The sequence below is a fragment of the Sus scrofa genome, chromosome 13 (assembly GCF_054392235.1).
Source record: "Sus scrofa isolate SSC_HxYL_T2T_F1_AM1 chromosome 13, Sscrofa_HxYL_maternal_Yorkshire_Landrace_v2.0, whole genome shotgun sequence".
Lineage (NCBI taxonomy): Eukaryota > Metazoa > Chordata > Mammalia > Artiodactyla > Suidae > Sus > Sus scrofa.
The window spans coordinates 134,641,864-134,664,004 of NC_139395.1; the positions used below are offsets into that span (position 1 = coordinate 134,641,864).

Consider the following 22,141-nt stretch of genomic DNA (forward strand, 5'->3'; position numbering starts at 1 on the left):
TCTTGTCTCAGCCCCCCCCCCCCCCCCCACTCTCAAGTGCTCATCAGTCTGCCTGCTGTGATGGTGTCAGATGGCGTAAGAGGACCTGGCACAAGAGTTCCCTCCTCTCAAAGAATTTACAACTTGTTGAGGTTTGCTAGCAGACCAAACTCTAACAAAAAATAACCCGGTTTCAATCTAAATATTGTTCAAATACGAGTGTAGACTAAAATGAGGTCATTTATGCTAAGAACAGCTTTTGGCATTAGAGATTTATCATGTGCTCTTACCAATTGTAAAACAGATAAATAAGCAGCAATTGAAAATGGCAGAATTATATCCTTCCCATCTGGATTTTAGTCTGTTCCTAATCCAAGTCTCAGGATTGGCAAGAACAACAAGTTGGGCTCAGCCTAGTCGCTTCCAAGCAGCTCAAAAGAGGAGCATGGAAATGAGAATCCCTGGGGTCCCCGTGGCTTCCCCAGTTCCAACCTCCCACCCAGAGGGGGTAACCTCTAAGTTAGAGGATCCCCGAATTCAAGTTTTTGGAGAAACTAGAAATCTAGATTTTTACACAAAATCTGTGATTTCTAAATGTTAGTGTCTCATATACACATGTTTGCCTGTGGCACTGGACTGGATTCAGCCAGAGGCTATTGGTATGTGACCTCTGACGGAAAGACTTCCAAGCTCTGGTTTCTAGGTAAAAAGCCAGACTTCACCCCTTGTTTTAGAGGTCATTGCTTATGTCACATGAGCCCAAACATGTTCCTTTTCATAACTCAATCAGCCCAGCCTTCCTTCTTATTGAAGAAATAAGAAGAAACTCGTATTTGAATAAAAGGAAGGTGGAACTAAAATTAGACTTACTACCGTGTTTTCCTCAGAAATCTGCATTTCAATTTTTCTTGCTAGATTATGCTGTAAGAAAGCTTTTATTGCACATGCTATGGTATTTTCAATAAAAATTATGTTGCTGGAGTTCCCATCATGGCTCAGTGGTTAATGAATCCGACTAGGAACCATGAGGTTGTGGGTTCGACTCCTGGCCTCGCTCAGTGGGTTAAAGATCCAGCATTGCCGTGAGCTGTGGTGTAGGTCTCAGATGCGGCTTGGATCTGGTGTTGCTGTGGCTCTGGCGTAGGCCAGTGGCTACAGCTCCGATTCGACCCCTAGCCTGGGGACCTCCATATGCCATGGGAGTGGTCCAAGAAATAGCAGAAAGACAAAAAAAAAAAAAAAAAAAAAAGATACAAGATTAGATCTGCTGATAAGTGAAATCTGCTTTACTGACGTTCATTTATTTATAAAATAAACATTTATTGTGAATCATTTATTGTGAATTTATATTGTGAATCATTTATTGTGAATCATGTTGAGACACAAGGATGGATCAACAAAATACTTAAAAGTTGTTCAATTTATAGCACATATGTATAATTAAGTAACATTTTCTTCCCTTTCCCCTCTTGCTGATAGCAAACTACATCTTTATAAGTTTTAAATATCTTAATTTTCCATTGATTGTATTTTGAGTATTTGCCTAGAGTACGATGTGCTTTTTCATTTTCCAGTGAGCATTTCGTGTGGATACAGAAGACACGATTAGTGCAGATCAAGTACATGGAAAGAAAAAGGAGGTGACAACGCTGGGTGATAACAGGGATAGACAGCAGGAGGAGAAAATCCAAGCTATGTTATCCAAAGAGCACTGTAAGTCTTGCCCATGATACTATTTCTGTGTTATAATAATGAACCCTTATATGGCACTTACAAGGTGCTAGGCAGTTCTGAGCTTTTATGTCTAATAAATCACAGATGGATGTGTAGAAAATAGATGAATGGAGAGACAAGATAAATTAATTTTACAAGTTTTTTCTTTTTCCCAATAAATTCCATTTTAGACATGGGTTAAAATCCCCATATAAGTGTCATTGAGAGGAGAAACCTCAGTCTTCTGGAACCAATGGATATTTGGTCACTGAGGCAGTGCCCAGATGGCGTTAGGCGGGTCAGCAACCTTTAGGCAGGAATTGCTGACTTTGATCTAGTTCAGATTCATTCAAATCCATTCATCACTAAAGCTGTCCAGAAATGATTAATCCTTGCTATGTCATAAGAGACATTAATGTCTTAGTAATGTCTTAGGCTCACCAATATGAATAGTAGTGATCACAATGCTGTGCCATTAAAAAATGATCATTTAGGAGTTCCCATCTTGGCTCAGTGGAAATGAATCTGACTAACATCCATGAGGATGCAAGTTCGATCCCTGGCCTTGCTCAGTGGGTTAAGGATCCGGCATTGCCATGAGCTGCAGTGTAGGTTGCAGACGTGGCTCAGATCTCTCATTGTTATGGCTGTGGCATAGGCTGGCAGCTGTAGCTCCAATTCAACCCCTAGCCTGGGAACCTCCATATGCCGCTGGGTGTGGCCCTAAAAAGACCAAAAAAAGAAAGGTCATTTAAGGTTTTTAGACATCTGACACTAGAGAAGTGTTTTATTATCAGCTTCCATTAGCTGTCTGCAAGGTGCAGATGTGTGTGTTCCTGTATGCGTTTGTGTGCCAGCATCGTACATTCATGTATACACCAATGTATGCATGTTTACATGTAATAGGTGACTTTGCCAAAGGGACAAAGGTGAGAAAACGCCTGTGTGGTCTTGAAAACTTGCTGTTGGCTTGTGGACAGAGCAACAAGAGGAGAGCTCCTGGAACTTCCCATGCCTAAAGCCCCCGGAACAGGAGGAGCCAAGCCTGCAGGTAGGAATCAAAATGTTCTAGGTGGGTGAAAGGAGAGGGCGAGATGAAGAGACAAAACCAGCAAGGTGTGACACTTTGCATGTAATAGTGACTGACGAGAGAGTAGCAGGAGTTGGCAAAGGGTCTGAAAGGTGGAAGGGTAATGTTGGGCAAGGAGGGAAATAGACTGTTGATGGGCATGCCCTTCCCATGAGTCAGATTTACTTTGTTTTCCTAGCTCTTCCTCATTCTATTCCTGGTCTTGTCAGGGCTTGATTAAGTAGATACTGACCCAGGGGATCCTGAGAACTCTCATGTGTTCATTTTGAAACCAAATATTATCAGGTAGATAACCTTTATTGAGTAGGCATTCATTACACATTGAATTGGATTTTTGGATATTTTAATGTGCCTTCAACAATCTCCTTTTCCTTCTTTTTTTCCTCCTCTTTTATTTATGGACTGCTTTTTTTTCTTTTTTAAGAACTTTTAAGTTTTTTTTAAGATACTGGAGACTAGATGCTTCCAATAAAAAATACAAGCATACAAGGAAAATGTATACATTTCTTATTGGTTCAATAAATATTTTCTCAGACTGTGCTAAGCCTGAGGGACATTCTGTAAACAAGCCGAAGTCCTGCCCTCCTGAGGGTTATAGTCTGGTAGGGGAGAGTTCAGTCTCAGTTTCTACCCTTTCACAGGTCTTATCAAGCAAACTGTTTGAATCAGCCTTGCATGTTTTAGATTCACTCATCTGATATGGAAAGTTCAGAAATTCAGTTGGGAGTAGCAATATTTGAATTTGTCTTTGGATCTAGTCAATCACAAAATTCCCAAATGTAGTGTTTCTTTTTGGACAATGAGATAGGCTTTCAGGACCAGATGTCAGTGTTGATAAGCCGATAGGCAATGGCTCAAAACAGTGTCCTGCATATTTATAGGGGAACATAAACATTAATTTATTTCCCATCTTTGACACACTCCATAGAATGTGGAGATAACTTAATAGCTAAAACACAAAGTCATTTCCCTGCTTACCTCAGCATTCATAAAAAGTCTGGATAATTTTATCAAACATTATCATTTCTTCATGATAACAAAAGTGAAGTATAGAAAATTTAATTCTGAAGCGAGATGAGAAAGAAACAGTGTAGCTTCTGAAATCAAAGGACACTTTCCCACTTCAAGCTAACCTTAGCCCTCTACCCAAGTATTTATTTTAAAAAATTTTAGAGGAAGATGCCTATGACCAGCTTCATATGAATTAGTGGAAGATCATTTCTATCTCTGCTCCGTAAAAATCTACATGTAATTACTAATAATGATTTTTAATCATCAAGTGAATTTTTCTGATAGTTCAAGCTGCTTTTGAGACAAGTAACTTTCCAACTCCTGGAGACCCCCTTATTAGAAAAGACCTACCTTACCTTACCGTAATTGTTCCACATTTTCTCTTTATGTCTATGACAAAATAATTTTTTTTTTTTTTTTTTTTTTTTTTTTTGTGGCTATATCCATGGCATGCAGATGTTCCCTGGTCAGGAGTTGAACCCACACTACAGAAGTGACCTGAGCCACAGCAGTGACAATGCCAGATCCCTAACTGCTAGGCCATCAGCAAACTCCATGCCTGATTTTTAAGGCACGATATATCTTCAAGGCCTCTAAACATAAGATACACTATGATGATTTTTTCCTTCATAATTTGGCATATGGCCCTTCTGCATTCATTGAGTTAATAGTTAATGAATCATTTAGCTTAAGAATTTCATTTAAAATAGCTCTGAAGATGGAAGGAATAGAAAGAGCTGTCACCAGGCATTTTTGTCAGGATCCTCCATATCATTCAGAAGTGCTCTTTCAGGGAACAGCCCCGACAGTGTGGGGAAATGTATAGTGAGTCTGATGGTCAGAACACTCCATGAGGGAAGGCAGCCCTAAATCTGTACCCTGCTTCTGCCACAAGCTGGTTAGGTAGCCTTGGGCATACATAGCAATTTTTTTCTCTAGAAATGCTTTTTGTTTATCTTATAACTTTTTTTTTATCTTATAACTTTATCTTATAACAGTAGGTTTGTATACTGGGGTCCATCTATGGCTGTGAGTGTGGTTCAGATTTTGGCTTTGGGGAGAGGAATGTCTGTAGATCCCCATCAATAGTAAGCATAGCTCTGCTTATGTACATTACTTTTTCCCTAGATCCATAACTTTATTTGGAGTCCCTAAAGGATCTATGATCTTCAAAGAAACCTCTTCTAGAGCTTCATACAAATCTTTTCAGTAGTAACATTCTATAGCCGTTGGCTGTCTTTATATATACGCATGTTTTCTTCTAGATCAGAAAAAATGTGTTCAGCTTGTCACTTATTTGAAGGAGAGATTCTGACCAAGATATCTAAGAACATTGCTTAGAGATCCTTACTAGAAGGCAAAAAGTTCTGATGCTAAAGAAGCTTGGCTGGAAATCCCAGCTCCACCATCATAGCATATATACATACATACACACACAGAGACACGTATGTATGTGTGTGTAAAACACACACATATGTACATATACATATAAATACCATATATTGAATTAAAGACAAACTTTTTTCTTTTGCTTTTTAGGGCCGCACACACCCATGGCATATGGAAGTTCCAAATTAGAGCTTTAGCTGCCAGCCTACACCACAGCCACAGCAATGCAGGATCCGAGTAGCATCTGTGAACTAAACCACAGCTCACGGCAACACAGGATCCTTAACCCACTGAGCAAGGCCAGGGATCGAACCTGCGTTCTCATGGATACTAGTTAGATTCATTTCCGCTGCGCCACAAAGGGAACTCCTTTTTTTTTTTTTTTCCAGACAAACTTGATCAAGTTTTTAGAATGTCAATGCCTAGCATGGCAAAGGTATAGCAACTTCAGCCTCCATATTAAATATGTATTTAAAAATCCTTCCTAATTGCAGTTTATTTTAGATGTGCCTCTTATAAGTAGCATATAGCTGGATTTTTTTTCCAATTTGATAATCTCTGTGTTTTAACTGATTAATTTAATTATATTTATTGGGACTACTAATTTTATTTTATTTTATCTTATTCTATTTTATTTTTTGTCTTTTTGTCATTTCTTGGGCCGCTCCCGCGGCATATGGAGGTTCCCAGGCTAGGGGTCTAATCGGAGCTGTAGCTTCCGGCCTACACCAGAGCCACAGCAATGCGGGATCCGAGCTGCATCTGCAGCCTACCCCACAGCTCATGGCAATGCTGGATCCTTAACCCACTGAGCAAGGCCAGGGATCAAACCCGCGACCTCATGGTTCCTAGTCGAGTAACCACTGAGCCACAACGGGAACTCCAGGACTACTAATTTATTTACATTTATTTCTGTTACTTGTATATTCTTTAAAAATTTTTAACTATTTTTAATTTTTTTAATTTGATTTTTATTTTATATTGGAGTATAGTCGATTTACAATATTGTATTACTTACAGGTGTACAGCAAAGTGATTCCCTTATACATACACATATACTGTATGTTTTGTATGCTTCTATTTTCTCATTTTTTTGCCTTCTTTTGGATTGATTACATTTTCTGAGTTCTTGAATGTGTTAAAAGTTTTAGATTCTAGATTTTTTAGCTGTTACTCTTAAAATTTTAACACCAATTTATATTCTTTTAGTTTACTTTTTTTGTGTCCTGCTTCTTTCATTTGTATTAATTTCTTTTTTTTTGGTATTCTTTCAGATTCCTTTAGAACTTCTTTCAGTGATGATTTCTGCATATTATGATCACTCTAATCCCTATTTATCGTTCATTTTCAAATGACTGTTTAGTTGGTTATAGAGTTCTAGATTGACAGCTATTTTCTTTCAACACTTTAAGATATTATTCAGTGATTTGCTGGTGTCTTTTGCTACTGATGAGAAGCCTCTGTAGTTTTTGTAGAAAAGAAGTCCACTTTTGCTGATTGCTTTTGGTATTTGCTCTTATACTTTGAGATCCTGCCATTTGACTCTGAACTGTTCTGGGTATGGATTCGATTATGTATTTATATTTTCAAAAAAATGGTATGCCATATTAACTCTTTTGACACCTCCTCTATCAATAAATATTGATCTGGAATGTATTTCCATGTTCATAAATATGCATGCACTATATCAATTTAAATGATTGCATTTCTGTATAGTTGGAACTCAAAGATTTAATCTCACATTTTATTTGCATAAAATTTTATTCACACACATGCAAAGAAAAGGTGTGATAACTTAACATACAAGTATTGGATACTGCTGATGTTCTGAGTAGCTTGCTGGTGCTGTGAAGCTGCTCATATTGTCTCAGGGAGAGCTGACTGTGTGCATGTCTTCCCAACTCCACATTCAGTGATGTAAACTTTGGCCACAGAGAGAGTATTAACACTATGAAAATAGACTAAGGCAGCAAATAAAGGATTTTTTTTTTTCCTTCCAAATTGGATCTTAAACATTTACCAGCACATCACCAGTTATCTTCCTTCTTTTGGACACTTACTACCTCTTATCAGCATCCACAATACCTATCTTCTGTAAGCTCAGCCTTGCCTAGGTCCAGAAACACTCCCGACTTTAGTGAGAAGTTTCTTGACAGTCTCAAGTCTACTAACTATTGGGCCATAGAATCATTCATTCATTGCCATATTACTATATTTCTATAAAGAATATTTATGACAAGCATGAATTCTACCACTGAACCACCCGTGCATGTAAAGAATATTTATGAAAGCCTTGGAGTTCCCTGGTGGTTCAGCAGGCTAAGGACCTGGCATTGCTACTGCTGTGACTCAGGTTTGGTCCCTGATTTGGGAATATCTGCATGTCATGGCTGCACCCCTGCCACAACCCACCCCCAACAAAAGAACATATATGAAAGTCTTAAATGGGCCAAGCAGCATGTTGGGTAGCAAGAACACACGGATGACCAAAAGATAGGACATGTACCAAGCCAAGGGTCAGATTTGATTCTTGTTGTACCTACCACTTTGCATGCTCATTTGTTGGGCTATATTTCTGAGACCAAGCTTGCTTCAGCCAAATCTTTCTGCATGATGACATCCATGTCAACTTAATGGGGAGATGTGGCAGAAGCATGGTATGAGTTGGTTGCTTTTGTTTATAGACATGAACTTCTAGCAATACTGCTTCAGGCTTTTAAAGAGTAGCATAATCCATTGTTTATCTATAAGTTCTTGCCCTCACCAAGTTTCTCCAAATAAGCAATTTAAAATTTTCATCTTTAGAATTATACATTTTGAAATAACTTTTAACTAATAAATAAGTTACTTACTGTAATTCCTATAAAATAACTTACAAATTTAAATCTGGAGATATTAAGTAGCTCTTCCAAGGTTATATTTTGATGAGGTCAGGATAAATTAATGAAAAACAAATGAATGAAATCCTTTTTAGAATTCACATGGGTTTAAAAATTAAGGCTAGATGCATTGACAAAACATGTTTTGACTTTTGCTAAACTCCCAAATTTTTAAAGAGCTTGAAACATCTTGAGTTGAAAATGTGACTGAAACTACTAATGTATTGTTTAATCAGTATAGTGTCTGCTAAGACAACATTAAAAATTTTAACTGAATTGATTATTCTCTATGTAAATATGATAAAGTTAATGTTTTATATTTACTAAATTAAAAGTAACTACTAAAATTATATATTTCATAGATTAATTATAGATTATCTCATATATAGAATAATATGTTAGTAGCATGAAAACATTTTTAAATAAGGTACAAATTCAGTTATTGATGAGATTCTGTAAGCTCTTCAAAAGTTCAACTTTTATATAAATTAAGAAAACATGAAAATTCCAGTTTATGTGTTACAATAGTTTCCAAACCTTTGTAAACCTGTGAGGCAAATAAGTATTTTGTATCCAAAGTGGTTTGAAACAAAACTGTAAGATTTTGCCCCACTATCTTGTAGGAGTCATTCAAAATACTAGGGGAGGTGTCTAAAGAGAAAGATACGACTGCCCAGGGAATTCTTTGATGAGGTCAAATGTTAAGGAGCCATGGAAGAATGGCCACATAAATGAGAATTCATGCAAAATAATGGTACAATCTGTTTAAACAATATAATAAAGGTTAATTTTAATATATTCATTTGGCCTCATGAAACACCAAAAACCACCAAAAAAGGACATTCAGAGCAAGAAGAAAAAGATGTATAAATTTTGGAAAGAAAACGTAATAATAACAGAAGACAGAAAGAAGAAAGATATATTCAATTCCTTGCATCTCTATTGAGGAACATGATCTCCATGTAGGGGTATGGATAAATGCAGGATGCATTTAGCTAGGATAGAATAAGAACTTTAAATCTAAAGTCCATGTTTGCAGATTCCTGCCTGCATTTTTTGAATGACATGTGTTGGATGCTTACAGAGTCTCAGATGTGACCACCAATCCACTGCTGATAAAACATAATGAGATATTGCTGACAATGTGAGCAGGGCCTCCAGATAGGAAATGAACACATGCTATTGCTTGTTAACAAAAGGAAAAACAGTTGTACTACTAAATTTTAGTGATGATCCTGGGCTATACTTGAAAACAAATGACAAATCCAATGATTTCTAAATACCTAAAAGAAAAGCAGTATTACTGGTTGTTGTTGGTTTTGTTGAAAAACTAAATGCATTGGCAAGCTGTGTCTTTCTTAGCAAGATCATAGCCTCTCAAGAAAATCTGGATGAGAGGAGAGTTATGTGGATTAACGGCATGCCTCTAACCACAGAGAGGGATTCTTTAGAAGAAGAAAGGGTCCTAATGGTAATCATGTTCTGTTCAGTATCTTTATTAATGACTTAAATGGGGCATATATAACATGCATCAAATGTGCAGAGAGGTCCAGATTGTGAGGGAGAGTTAACAGAAAGTATGACAACTGTGATAGAAGATGACCAATGCGTGGAATAATGGGTTTAAACTGACAAGATGCATGTTAGCAGAGATTACTATTAAGTTTTGGCTTTAGGTAAACAAAACAAATCATGTGGGAAGGGGCTGGGGGTCCAGCATGGCAATAGTTTATGTGACACATTGATGGACCACCTCAGCTGCTCTATTTTCTGTCTCATGAGAAAGAAAAAGTCACCGCACATTATGATGGTCAGAAAGAACATTTTGATTAGAGTGTTCACTTTTGGGAGCAAAGTAATGAGGATGGTGACGATTCTTACAGTTAACTAAAATCGGTGGCTGGTTGAATGGTAGGACATAAATCTAACAGGCTAGCTTATCTGTGAAGTGTGGAACAGGCACGGGTTTTTGAACATTATAGTAAGAGCCAGGAACAAATCCTGGGCCACACTGTTGGGTGTCTGTGTGCTTTCAAAGAAGTCCCACAAATTCTATGAGCCTCAGTTTCCTTGGCTGAAAAGTGAGGATAAAAATACCTCCTTTGCAAGGTTTGTCATGAGGATTATAGATGTTTAAGGGACTTAGCCCAAGGCCTGTGACTGAGTGTCTGCTGGGTAAATGGTTGGTATGATTGTTATCATCTTACCAGTGCTTGGAGATAGAGGCGTGTGTGCATTTTACCGACATGGATACCAGTCCCCAGGAACTGGGTCCTCACAACAAAATTAGAGAGCATATGAAGACTGACTTCGTGAAGACTGCACTCAGGATCAGACTGCTACATTTTGATGAAAATGGTCTCTATTAGAAGAAAATGTTATCTTGATGGCAGATAATTCCCAAGCTCTGAGGTTTAAGGCTGCAAATGAGGGAGACTGATTGGAGGCTAGGTCCAATGCCATTAGACATTAGATTTAACTGCTAAGGATTTTTTTCAGCCTGGTTAATATTTGTATTAGTGTATTCCAAAGGTCTACAGCTCTGAAGTGGCCTGCCTAATGCTAATTTCCCCATAAACTCTGTTATTTTTCACATGTAATTTTCTTTTTTTTTTTTTTTCCAGTTTCATGTATATTGTATTATAGCAGAATTGCTGTAGCTGGAATACTGGAATGTAAATAAAACCTTATATTTACTTGATACTTTAATCTTAAAATAATTCCACAAACAACATGGGATAAACATAGACAGACAGAAAGGTACAGTGTAAGAGAGCTTTGGATTAGGCCTTTGGGGTGCTGTGCTCTAGTACAAGCCCTTCACTCATTAATTTCATATTATGGGATGAATTGTGTCCACGCCTGCCCCCCCACCCCCAAATTGTAGCCCTAACCCCCAGTACTTCAGAATGTGACTCTATTTAGAGATAGAGTCTTTAAAGTGGTAATTAAGGCTAAGGGAAGTCATGGGGAAGGGACGATCCAATATGAAGAGATTAGCACATACAGATACAGGCACAGAGACCACAGGAAGGAGAATGCCATCTGCAAGCCAATGAGAGAGGCCTCAGAAGAAACCAACCCTGCCAACACCTCTATCTCAGACTTCCAGCCTCCAAGCTGTAAGAAAATAAATTTCTGTTGCTTAAGCCTGGGTACCCAGCCTGTGGTACTTTGTGATGGCAGCTCTAGCAAACTAATACACTATTTAACCCTGTGTATTTAACCCCTCTGAATTTTCATTTCCTTACCTATAAAATGGAAATCATTTTGTATTTTAAAATAAACAAGTAAAATAACCTATTTTGAATTGGGGTAAAATATGGCGAGAAAGCAGCATCAGATGATAGTAACTTTAAATTTTTATTTATTTCTCTAAAAGTCTAAATGAGAAAATATAGGTATATGTTGACTTGAAACAAAAAAAAAAACAAGGAGTTCCTGTTGTGGTGCAGTGGTTAATGAGTCCGACTAGGAACCATGAGGTTGTGGGTTAGATCCCTGGCCTCGCTCAGTGGGTTAAGGACCTGGTGTTGCGGTGAGCTGTGGTGTAGATTGCAGACACAGCTTGGATCCCGTGTTGCTGTGGCTCTGGCTTGGGCTGGTGGCTGCAGCTCTGATTAGACCCCTAGCCTGGGAACCTCCATATGCCACAGGAGCGGCCCTAGAAAAGGCAAAAAGACAAAAAACAAACAAACAAAAAAACCCCCAAAAAAACCCAACAACAACAAAAAAACAAAACTAAAACTAACTTAATAAATGAATATGTATTTACAGGAAAAATTCCTAGTAGCATAATACTGTCAATTAGTGTTCCAAGGGAATTTTATTTTATTTATTTATCTATTTATTTATGCTTTTTAGGGCCATACCCACGGCATATGGGAGTTCCCAGGCTAGGGGTCAAATCGGAGCTACAGCTGCTGGCCTGTGCCACAGCCACAGCAACGCAGGATCCACGCCGCGTCTTTGACCTACACCACAGCTCATGGCAATGCCAGATCCTTAACCCACTGAGTAAGGCCGGGGATCAAACCCAAAACCTCATGGTTCCTAGTCAGATTTATTTCCATGGTGCCATGACAGGAACTCCCCAAGGGAATTTTAAATATGATTGGATCACCTCTCCCCCCAAATTTCAATTTGCATCACATTTCCAGATACATCCTTATTTTGGAAATTAGAACATACCTGTACTTGTTAAATGCTCAAGGTTTGATTTAATAAAAGATTTTGGGTTGCTGAGAGCAGCCTAGCCCTTCTGTAATTGTAATGCATGCATGGGCTGCAGATGATAATCAGATCTGTGTTGGACATTCCACTTTGCACCTCCTAGGGCACCAATTTTCAGTAACTGTTAGAACCCAATAGAAAAATCTCACCTAAGATTCATCTGTGAGCTAAATTACAGGGGAAGCCATTATCATTCATTTTACATGCACTATTGGTCCAGGTTTTCAGGCAAGCACCTCTGGATTACAGGGAAGGATTTAGCTAGCTTTGAGAATCCTGAGAATTGAAATGGTCAACCAAAGCATTTCATTGTTCTTCTGATCAAGAAATAATTCTTAATTGAACCAAAAGCATATATTGAGTCTCCACTAGATGCCTAGCCCTGGATACCTATGTTCTAGAGTAAGGATGGAGGAATAGACATTAAGACCTGGTTAGAAGAGACCAAACAAATACTAAACAATTAGAAATCAATGAAATGTTAAGCTAAACTACATGAACTAAATGAAGAGGGGTTTCAGACAAGGGCAAGAATATCGTGAGTTTGAGGAAGCGGATGAGGCTGGGGAGGAGGTGGGAAGGATTTGGAAATGGATGCTTAAGGTAGTTATTTTGGGGTAAGTGCATTTCAGGGGAAGGCTGAGGGTATGTGTTTTGTGCATGCATGCTTGGCACCACTTCCTTGGGGGAAGTGTTGAGAAATGGCATGAGTACAGACAAGAGTGGAAGCCCCTAAAATCTATGTACGCATAATGCATGTGGAAAGGTCAGGCTGTGGGAAAGGATGTGCAGTTCCATCACACATACTATCATGATTAGGAGAATAATCTATAATATTAAGTATAACTAATCTCATTTTTTTCAGAAAAAGGAACTGAGTTCTAGAAAAATTAAGTGATTTGGCTTCAGTCACACATATTAACAGCACAAGACTTCATGAAGTTGTCCAGGCATAGTGAGCCATATATGGGTCCACATGGGTATCGCAAATTAATGGATGCTGTCGGTGCCCATGACAGCATCCACTTTATCCTCTCAGCAGCATTCACTCTCCAGGAGGATGCTCCCCTCCAGACCTTGGCCAATGACCCTTATGCATGAAGCATAAAAGGCCAGCCCCCTTGCTCAAGCTGGGACCCACTTGGTGATATGCTTTATGCTCCAGACTTTTTCTCCATAGATTAAAATAGAAGCTTATCTGAAGCTGAGCTCACATTTTTTTTTTTTTTTCTGCTGTACAGCATGGGGGCCGAGTTACACTTAACACGTATACATTTTTCCCCCACCCTTTGTTCTGTTGCGATATAAGTATCTAGACGTAGTTCTCAATGAGAGCTCATATTCTTGCTTCGCTTCTCCTCCCTCCCCATACACTCTCTCCTGAGAGCACTCCCCCAGTAAATCAAACCCCACCAAAGATATGCCTCTAAATTGTGATGTGTACAGTGCATCATCATACAAGTGAGGACTACTTGTCTGACATTGTGCTGGGCGGGCTGCAGGACTGGGTGATGATGACCTCTGCCATTAGCCGGTAGGTGTATGCTAAGCACTTTGCTTGCATCTTCTTACCTAAAACTTACGACTAATCCTTAAGTTAGATTCTGTGATTATCCTTATAGGAGAGGAGACTCAGGTTGAGAGAGGATATATTTGCTCATGACCACATAAATTGTAAATTGCTGAGTTGGGATTCCAACACATCTATGTTTAATTTCACATTCAACTCCAAAAAATAGTTTGCACATACTGGAACATGTAACTTACTAAATGTGTAACATCCTGGGATGTTTGAGAACCATAGCTCAGAACAGTCAGGACACTAAATTGCTCTACTCAATGTTGAAGAGAGAAACAAGTCATGATAGTGGATCTGATTTAATCCCTTAAATGGGTCACCATGAACACAAAATAATTTGAGAACTACTGAGCATAAAAGACATGACAAGTTGGGCAGAGGAATTTGAAGTAGGTAGAGGATACAGTGATGACATAATTATCCAAACTGGAACAGTATCGAGGATACTAGGAGATGCCATTAGTAGTTACACAAAGATAAAAAGTAAGCCAGGGCCATCCAGCAAACCAGGATTTATGATCACCATTGTAATAGGAGACAACAGGAAGCCACAGGAGGTTCCTGAGCAGGATCGTGAAACAATTCTGTCAATGGTATGCAACATGATTTGGAAGAAACCTTGGAGCTGAGAGAAGAGCAGGCAGGAGACTGTGATGGAGATACTAGTGTAATTTGTCTGGGTTTCTGTGCTGGCCCTTGTTTTTTTCCTCTAGTTCACTGCCTGAAATGGTTGTCATTTCTGGACCTCAGAATGCTTGCCAGAGGCTATCAGCCAATCCTCTTGTCCTGGGGGATTAAAATTCTATTGGGTAAAAAAAAGAGAAAAGACAAAACTCTATCCGTGGCTCAGGTTTGATCCCTGGCCCAAGAACTTCTATATGCCATGAGCAAGGCCAAAAAAATAATTTTTTTTTAAAAACTCTGTATAGGTACCCCAACCACTGGTGAGATCTTTTGTTTAATACACTTGGACTCTGCCTTGGAACCCAAATGTCTTTCATCTGCTGGCTCTGCTCCCTTGGAATATCTAAATCCCCATGGGGTGTCCCATGTCCTACAGGGCCTGTGACTTTCCCCATGGACACTTCTGAGTGAACAAGAGGGTGGAGATGCATATCTGCCAGTAAGACAGTCAAGCATTCTGCACAGATTGATTTGTCCTAAAAGTCATCTCCCTGTAGCTAATGCAAGAAAGTGAATGGAAAACATTTGCATGAGAGGGCTAATGTGAGGGGGGTGGCAGCTTAGGTTCCTTGGAGTTTCAGGCAGTTCTGGGTTAAATGATGAGGCCTCCTATCTTCGTGTCAGGCTTTATGACCTCTTGTCTCCTTGAGTTTTAAACACAATTCATTATTTATAGAGGTAAGATTAAGGGCAATAGTTCTAATCACATGGGTCTCAAAGGGGAAAAGAAGAGAGGGCCTATTTTTATTTTGGCTTTTATTGTAGTTGCTGTATGATATTATATAAGTTACAGGTGTACAAAATAGTGATTCATAATTTTTAACATTACACTCCATTTATAGTGATAAAATATTGGCTATATTCCCATGTGTTGTTCAGTATATCCTTGAAGCTTATTTATTTTATACCTAAGAGTTTTACCTCTTAATCTGCCATGCCTCTATTGCCCTCTCCCCTTCCTTTCTCCCCACTGGTAACCACTAGTTTGTACTCTATATCTGTGAGTCTGCTTCTTTTTTGTTATGTTCACGAGATTGTTGTAATTTTTTAGATTTCAGTATAAGGGATATCATAACAGTATTTGTCTTTCCTTGTCTGACTTATTTCCATCTTTTCTTTTTCCTTTTTTCCTTATTAAGGCCAAAGCTGCAGCATTTGGAAGTTCCCATGCTAGGGGTCGAATTGGAGCTGCAGCTACCAGCCTATGCCACAGCCACAGTAACACTGGATCCCAGTTGCATCCTTGACCTATATCACAGCTTTTGGCAACACTGGATCCTTAACCCACTGAGCAAGGCCAGGAATCAAACCTGCATCTTCATGGACACTATGTTAGTTTCTTAACCCATTGAGCCACAACGGGAACTTCCCCTATCTGACTTACTTCACTTGGCATAATGCCTTCCAATTCTATCCGTGTTGCTGAAAACAGCAACATTTCTTTCTCTTTATGGCTGAGTAGTATTCCATTGTGTGTGTGTGTGTGTGTATTTATCACATCTTCTTTATCTATCTGTTGATGGACATTCAGTTTGCGTCCATATCTTGGCTTCTTTAAAAAATACTATGATGGAGTTCCCGTTGTGGCTCAGTGGTTAATGAATCCGACTAGGAACCATGAGGTTTTGGGTTCGATCCCTGGCCTTGCTCAGTGGGTTAGGGATCTGGCATTGCTGTGAGCTGTGGTGTAGGTCGCAGCTGCAGTTTGGATCCTGCATTGCTGTTGCTCTGGCATAGGTTGGCGGCTACAGCTCCAATTTGACCCCTAGCCTGGGAACCTCCATATGCCACAGGAGCGGCCCTAGAAATGGAAAAAAGACAAAAAAAAAAAAAAAAAAATACTGCTATGAACATTGCGGTGCATGTATCTCTTCAAATTAGTGTTTTTGTTTTATGGGGATATATACCCAGGAGTGGAATTTCTGGGTAATATTGTAGTTCTATTTTTAGTTGTTGTTATTTTTTAAATAAATTTTATTGGACTATGGTTGACTTAAAAAGTTGTGTTAGTTTCAGGTATACAGCAAAGTAAATCATTTATACTTATACATATATCCATTCCTTTTCAGAGTCTTTTCCCGTATAGGTTATTACATAGTATTGCATAGACTCTCCTGTGCCGTACAATAGGTCCTTGTTACCTATCTATTTTATATATAGTAGTGTGTACATGTCAATCCCAACCCCCTAATTTATCCCTCCAGCCCCACATTTCCCCTTTGGTAACATGAATTTGGTTTCAAAATCTTTCAGTCTGTTTCTGTCTTGTAGGTTCTTTTGTATCATTTTTTGTTAGATTCCATATATTAGTTATCTCATATGATATTTTTCTTTCTCTGTCTGACTTACTTCATATAGTATGATAATTTTTAGTTCCATCCATGTTGCATTATTTCATTCTTTTATAGGGCTGAGTTCATCCAGTCCTCTGTTGATGGACATCTATGTTGTTTCCATGTCTTGGCTATTGCAAATAGTGCTGCAGTGAACATTGGGGTGCATTTATCTTTTTTTTTTTCAAGGAGAGGCTTTCACATATTTATTACTGAGGCAAAGCGCTATACAGAAACAACATAAAGAGAACCCATTTCCTGATATATCCAACAGTGGCTGGGCTATTTTCAGTGTGATATGGTAAGATGCAAGGAAGCCACATAGCATCAATATGTGTGCCACCTCACGTGTGGAGGCTCCTTAGAGATCCACCTTGGTTCTTCTCCAATGTCTTCTCTTCGAGTTGTACCTGGTTTTATTACCAGTTTTTGTCTGAATCCATTGGGGGATGGGACGATTTTGCTTTTGCTTCTTGGCCAAGAATTGCTTGATCCTGAAAATCTTGTGAGAAGACATGGGAGGAACTAATTCAACCGAATGTAGGATGGTGGAGAAGAGAGTGCATGTATCTTTTCAAATTATGGTTTTCTCCAGATGTACGCCCAGGAGTGGGATTGCTGGATCATATGATAGTTCTATATTTAGTCTTTTGAGGAACCTGCATACTGTTCTCCATAGTGGTTTCACCAGCTTACATTTACACCAACAGTGTAGAAGGGTTCCTTTTTTTCCCACACACTTTCTAGCATTTATAGTGTGTAGATTTTTTGATGATGGCCATTCTGACTGATGTGAGGTGATAACTCGGAGTAGTTTTGATTTGTATTTCTCTAATGATTAGCTATGTCGAGCATCTTTTCATGTTTCTTGGCCATCTGTATGTCTTTGAAGAAATGTCTATTTAGATCTTGTGCCCATTTTTTGATTTTTTTTAATATTAAGCTGCATGAGTTGTGTTTATATTTTGGAGATTAATCCTTTGTCAGCCGCTTCATTTGTAAATATTTTCTCCCATTCTGAGGGTTATCTTTTTGTTTTATTTATGGTTTCATTTGCTGTGCAAAAGTATTTTTAGTTTTTTGAGAAACCTCCATACTGTTTTCCACAGTGGCTGGGCCAATTAACATTCCTACCAACAGTGTAGGAGAATTCCCTTTTCTCCATATCCTCAGCAGGCCAGCATTTGTTATTTGCATTCTTTTTGATGATAGCCATTCTGAAAGGTATGAGATGATACCTCATTAATTTGCATTCCCTGATGATTAGTAATAATGAGCATTTTTTTCATGTGCCTATTGGCCATCTGCATTTCAGAGGTCCTATTTTTATTGACCAAGAGCTCTTCGTAAAAAGATAGACTATGGACTTGCAGTATTGAAAAAAGTGAGAGACAGGGAAAGAATAGTGTCCCCAGCAAATCTCCAGAGTCTGGAGACATCCAGAGAAAAATTAAATGTGCATCTTATGTCTTTTGGAATTGAAACACAGGTCCTTTCTTGAAGCAATGTTCTGTGGCCTGGGTCCTCTGGAAAATACTGTCTTTCTGTTTGTGTGGGAGAATGAAGAAAACAAAGAAGCTGGGAAGTAAGTGAAGCAAATTTAGGAAAGAGCTTTTCACCATGTGAATGTAGGAATTTGTTTCTGAATGTGGGTTGATTGTCCCATCATAGCAAAGAACTGAAACCTGTGAAATGGGCAAAGAGTGTATTTTTATGATTTGCAATGCTGTGAAAAACAACCAAACCTTGGAATCACAAAGACCTGGGCTCAAATCCTAGAACAATCATGGAACCTCTGACCTCTATCTTCTGCAACTATAAAATGGCAGGGGAAAATAGTGCCCCCCCCCAAGGCTGTCATGGGGTGTCAGTGAAGTATGTACATTATCATGTCTCAAGCATGGAGCCTGGCACTCAGTGAGGCGAGCTCTTGCTACAATGGTTCTTGCTCAAATAAGGTCCATATGGATGATTGCTACCTGCTCTGTGCTCCTGCAGCACTTAGCATGGCCCACTTTTCTTTTCTTTCTTTTTCTTTTTCTTTTTTTTTTTTTTTTTGTCTTTTTAGGGTCACACCCGTGGCATATGGAAATTCCAAGGCTAGGGGTCGAATTGGAGCTGCAGCTGCCAAGCTACACCACAGTCACAGCAACATGGGATCCAAGCCGTGTCAGCGACCTACACAGCTCACAGCAACACCGGATCCTTAACCCACTGAGTGAGGCCAGGGATAGAACCTGAGTCCTCGTGGATGGTAGCCAGGTTCATTTCCGCTGAGCCACAGTGGACACTCCCAAAGCCCACTCTTAAGGCATGTGTCACATCATCTTATACTCAGTAGTTCACGTGCCTTCCCAATCAGATCATCTGCTGCTCCTTGTATTCCAGAGCTTATGTGTCACAGGTGTGCAGAATATGGTCGATGGATAGAATTTCCTTTTAAAAATATTTTTGGTAGTAACAAGAAGAGACTTCAGACAATATTCTCTTTAAAATGTTGAATTGAGAGTTTCTTTTTTTAAGACGAGTCTATTTGAAACTGCAATTTCATTTATAAGTTTCTTAAAGACATACACTTCCAACTCTGTTTCCCTATCAAGAAAATAGAGACATGTGTAGAACCCCTTTCTTTTGGGATCTTTGTGAGAAAATAAAAGAAAGAGCTTTTGCTACAGGCCTGGCTCTGAGCAGGTGCTGAGCAACCACTTGTGATGATTATGTCCAATGTGCTCTGCCTTTGCTATTATAAAGACATACCATTCATGGTCATTTATTTTATAATTTTTACATCAAAAATATGTTTATATTACAAAATTTAACATGCTCACTGCTGAAAATTTGGAAATTATAGAAACCAACCTCCTGACTGGTTTCTTTCATAGGCCTCTGTGGAGTGAGTTTGTGGTGGGCAATACTCTTCTTAGAAGATATATGAGAATTGAGGACCAGAACAGGACTCGCCAGACAGACATGTAGATGCAGAAACCCTCTGGCCCAGGGCCTTGGCTCGGGCCTGGAACACATTTCCTTCTGGGGTTTCTGAATGGGTTTGGAGAACATTATCAATGATAGGCCTCATTCCGTGGCTTCTTTCATTCCAGTGTATGTTTCTGAAGCCGTCTTCAGGGAACTAAAGTTTTGCTCTGGAACCCCTGGCAAGGGCCTGATTTGTCCTATCACTGCTAGAGTCCACAGCAGGACTCAGACTCAGCCTTGGCTGCTGATCCACAGTTCCAGTGCCTGACCCCTGGTTTTGGTGAGGTTCATTTTTGTAAAAATTTGTAGGGCCAATTAGGGCATTCCTACATTTATGACCACACAGTTGTCTCATCATTTGCTTGAAATACATTTTCTCTAAACTTCCCAACCACACAGGGACCTTGCCCTTTCTCCCACTTATTGAACATCCCCTCTAGTAGTGGACTTAGTGATTGCATATGGAAACGGTCCGTATTAGCTATATGGCTGCAACATGTGCTCATTGTCTCCCCAGTCTTTCCACAAATGAGGACCATCACCAAGGCTACATCAACAATGACATTCTCTTGATTCAATCCCAGAGCTTCCAAACTGGCCCTTCCTGTCCATCTGCACTGTCTAGTTTTCTTGAAGTCCTAAAAATGTGTCCATGCCATCCCACAAAGAACTGCCCACCTAGTCCCAACCCACATTTCCAGTCTCATTTCCTGGAAGAAGGTGTGACCATACCAAGCTGCTCCAAATGTTTTGCTGCCCAGGAGTCTATCAAAGTATCCTTAAGTCCATGTCTTTCCAATGTTGTTCTCTCTGCCTAGAATATTCTCCTATGTTGGAAAAGTCCTGCTCAACCTTTTTGTGCCTAACTTGAAAGTCATTGCAGTGACATTCTTTGTTGATTCTGGAAAATAGTTATCTATGCCTTTGCAGTGCTCTCAGAGCACCCTCTCTCTGCACTGTCTCTCTCGTGGCCCTTATGGTATGCTGTAATTATCTATTTACACATCTGTCTCCTCCCACTGGACTGTGAGATTGTGGGAGGCAGAGATAGCTCATATTCAGTGGTGCATCCTTAGAGCCTAACACACAGTAAGTGTGCAGAGCTGGTAGGAGGGCTAACTAGTGACTGGATAAAGTTCTTCTCTTATGAAATAGCCTTTAGGTGGCTGTGCTATTGTGACCTGATGTAAAATGATAAAGTTTAAAGGGAAAACTTTCCTGACCTGTTGCAACATACAGCAAGAGATTTTATTGCTTATTTCTGTTCTCATCTGCCATATGGCTTTCCATTCACAATCTGCTCTAGTGAGAATTATTTTTGCAGGTAATTTTCTAATGATTGTCTTGGGATAAACAAATTTATCAGACTTGTTTGGCTAATGTATTCAAGGAGGTTCACAGGGGAAAAGATTAATCATCTAAGAAGCAAGCCTGTGTCTGTCATTAGGCGGAAGGGTCCAGAGATGATCAGAGCTGAGCGGGTGGTTGCTATGACTGCAGATACTTTTCTCTCCCTTTGTGAGGTCAACGACAGCTCCCAAGCTGATTGGCTAAAATTAGATTATCCTGCTGACCAACCATGGGGATTTAATTTCATCAGAAAGAGAAAAATGGTGGGAAATCCTGCCATGATACTACAAAGGAATTTTCTTTAGAAACCCACTGAGTCCAAGTTCGCTTTCATTATAATTAATACGTTCCGTCTAATAAAATAATTTAAGGGAGGCAGACAATAGCATTAGTCTATTGTTTTGTATATCCATATAAGCTTTAATCTGGTTTGTCTGCAAACCAACTCTCAAAGTTAAAGTAACTTTATTTTCCTGTGGTACCTCTGTAACCGAAGACTGTCATCATGTACGACGCGTTATATAACTGGAGATAAGCTAATTGTGAAAAACGCAAAAGGAGCTGGCACAACTAAAAGTATTTGCGTGCAGGGCTCCTGCCCTAAGGAAATAGTGGGCACAAAAAAACTTTGAGTAGAACCACTTACCTTTGGATCGGGAGCATCTTTCAAATTGAGTTTGAAAGGACTCCTGCCTTCCAGAGGGTTCTTTTATAGAAATCATATGTGGCTTATCCTCTGGCTTTCCACTTGGTACATCTCCCACTTGCCTCCCCAGGAATTAATTACCACTGACTTCGATTATTACATTTATTTCTGTACAGGAAAGTTACAGAATTAGTTAATCTTGGAAAGAAGTATATCTGCAGGCTCTGCAGAGTTGCAGAACTAAGTAGATGTGAAATACAGACCAAGAAAAACTAGGAA

General features: G+C 39.2%; 1 protein-coding gene across 1 annotated transcript; it reads right to left on the bottom strand.

Annotated features, from left to right (window-relative positions):
- Window positions 1-17,251: 17,251 nt before the first annotated feature.
- Window positions 17,252-17,428, bottom strand: LOC100510982 (large ribosomal subunit protein eL39-like). The gene has a single exon (XM_084991721.1). It carries the CDS (start codon window positions 17,405-17,407, stop codon window positions 17,252-17,254), a length of 156 nt encoding a protein of 51 aa, XP_084847847.1. The 5' UTR covers window positions 17,408-17,428.
- Between the last annotated feature and the right edge of the window lie 4,713 nt (window positions 17,429-22,141).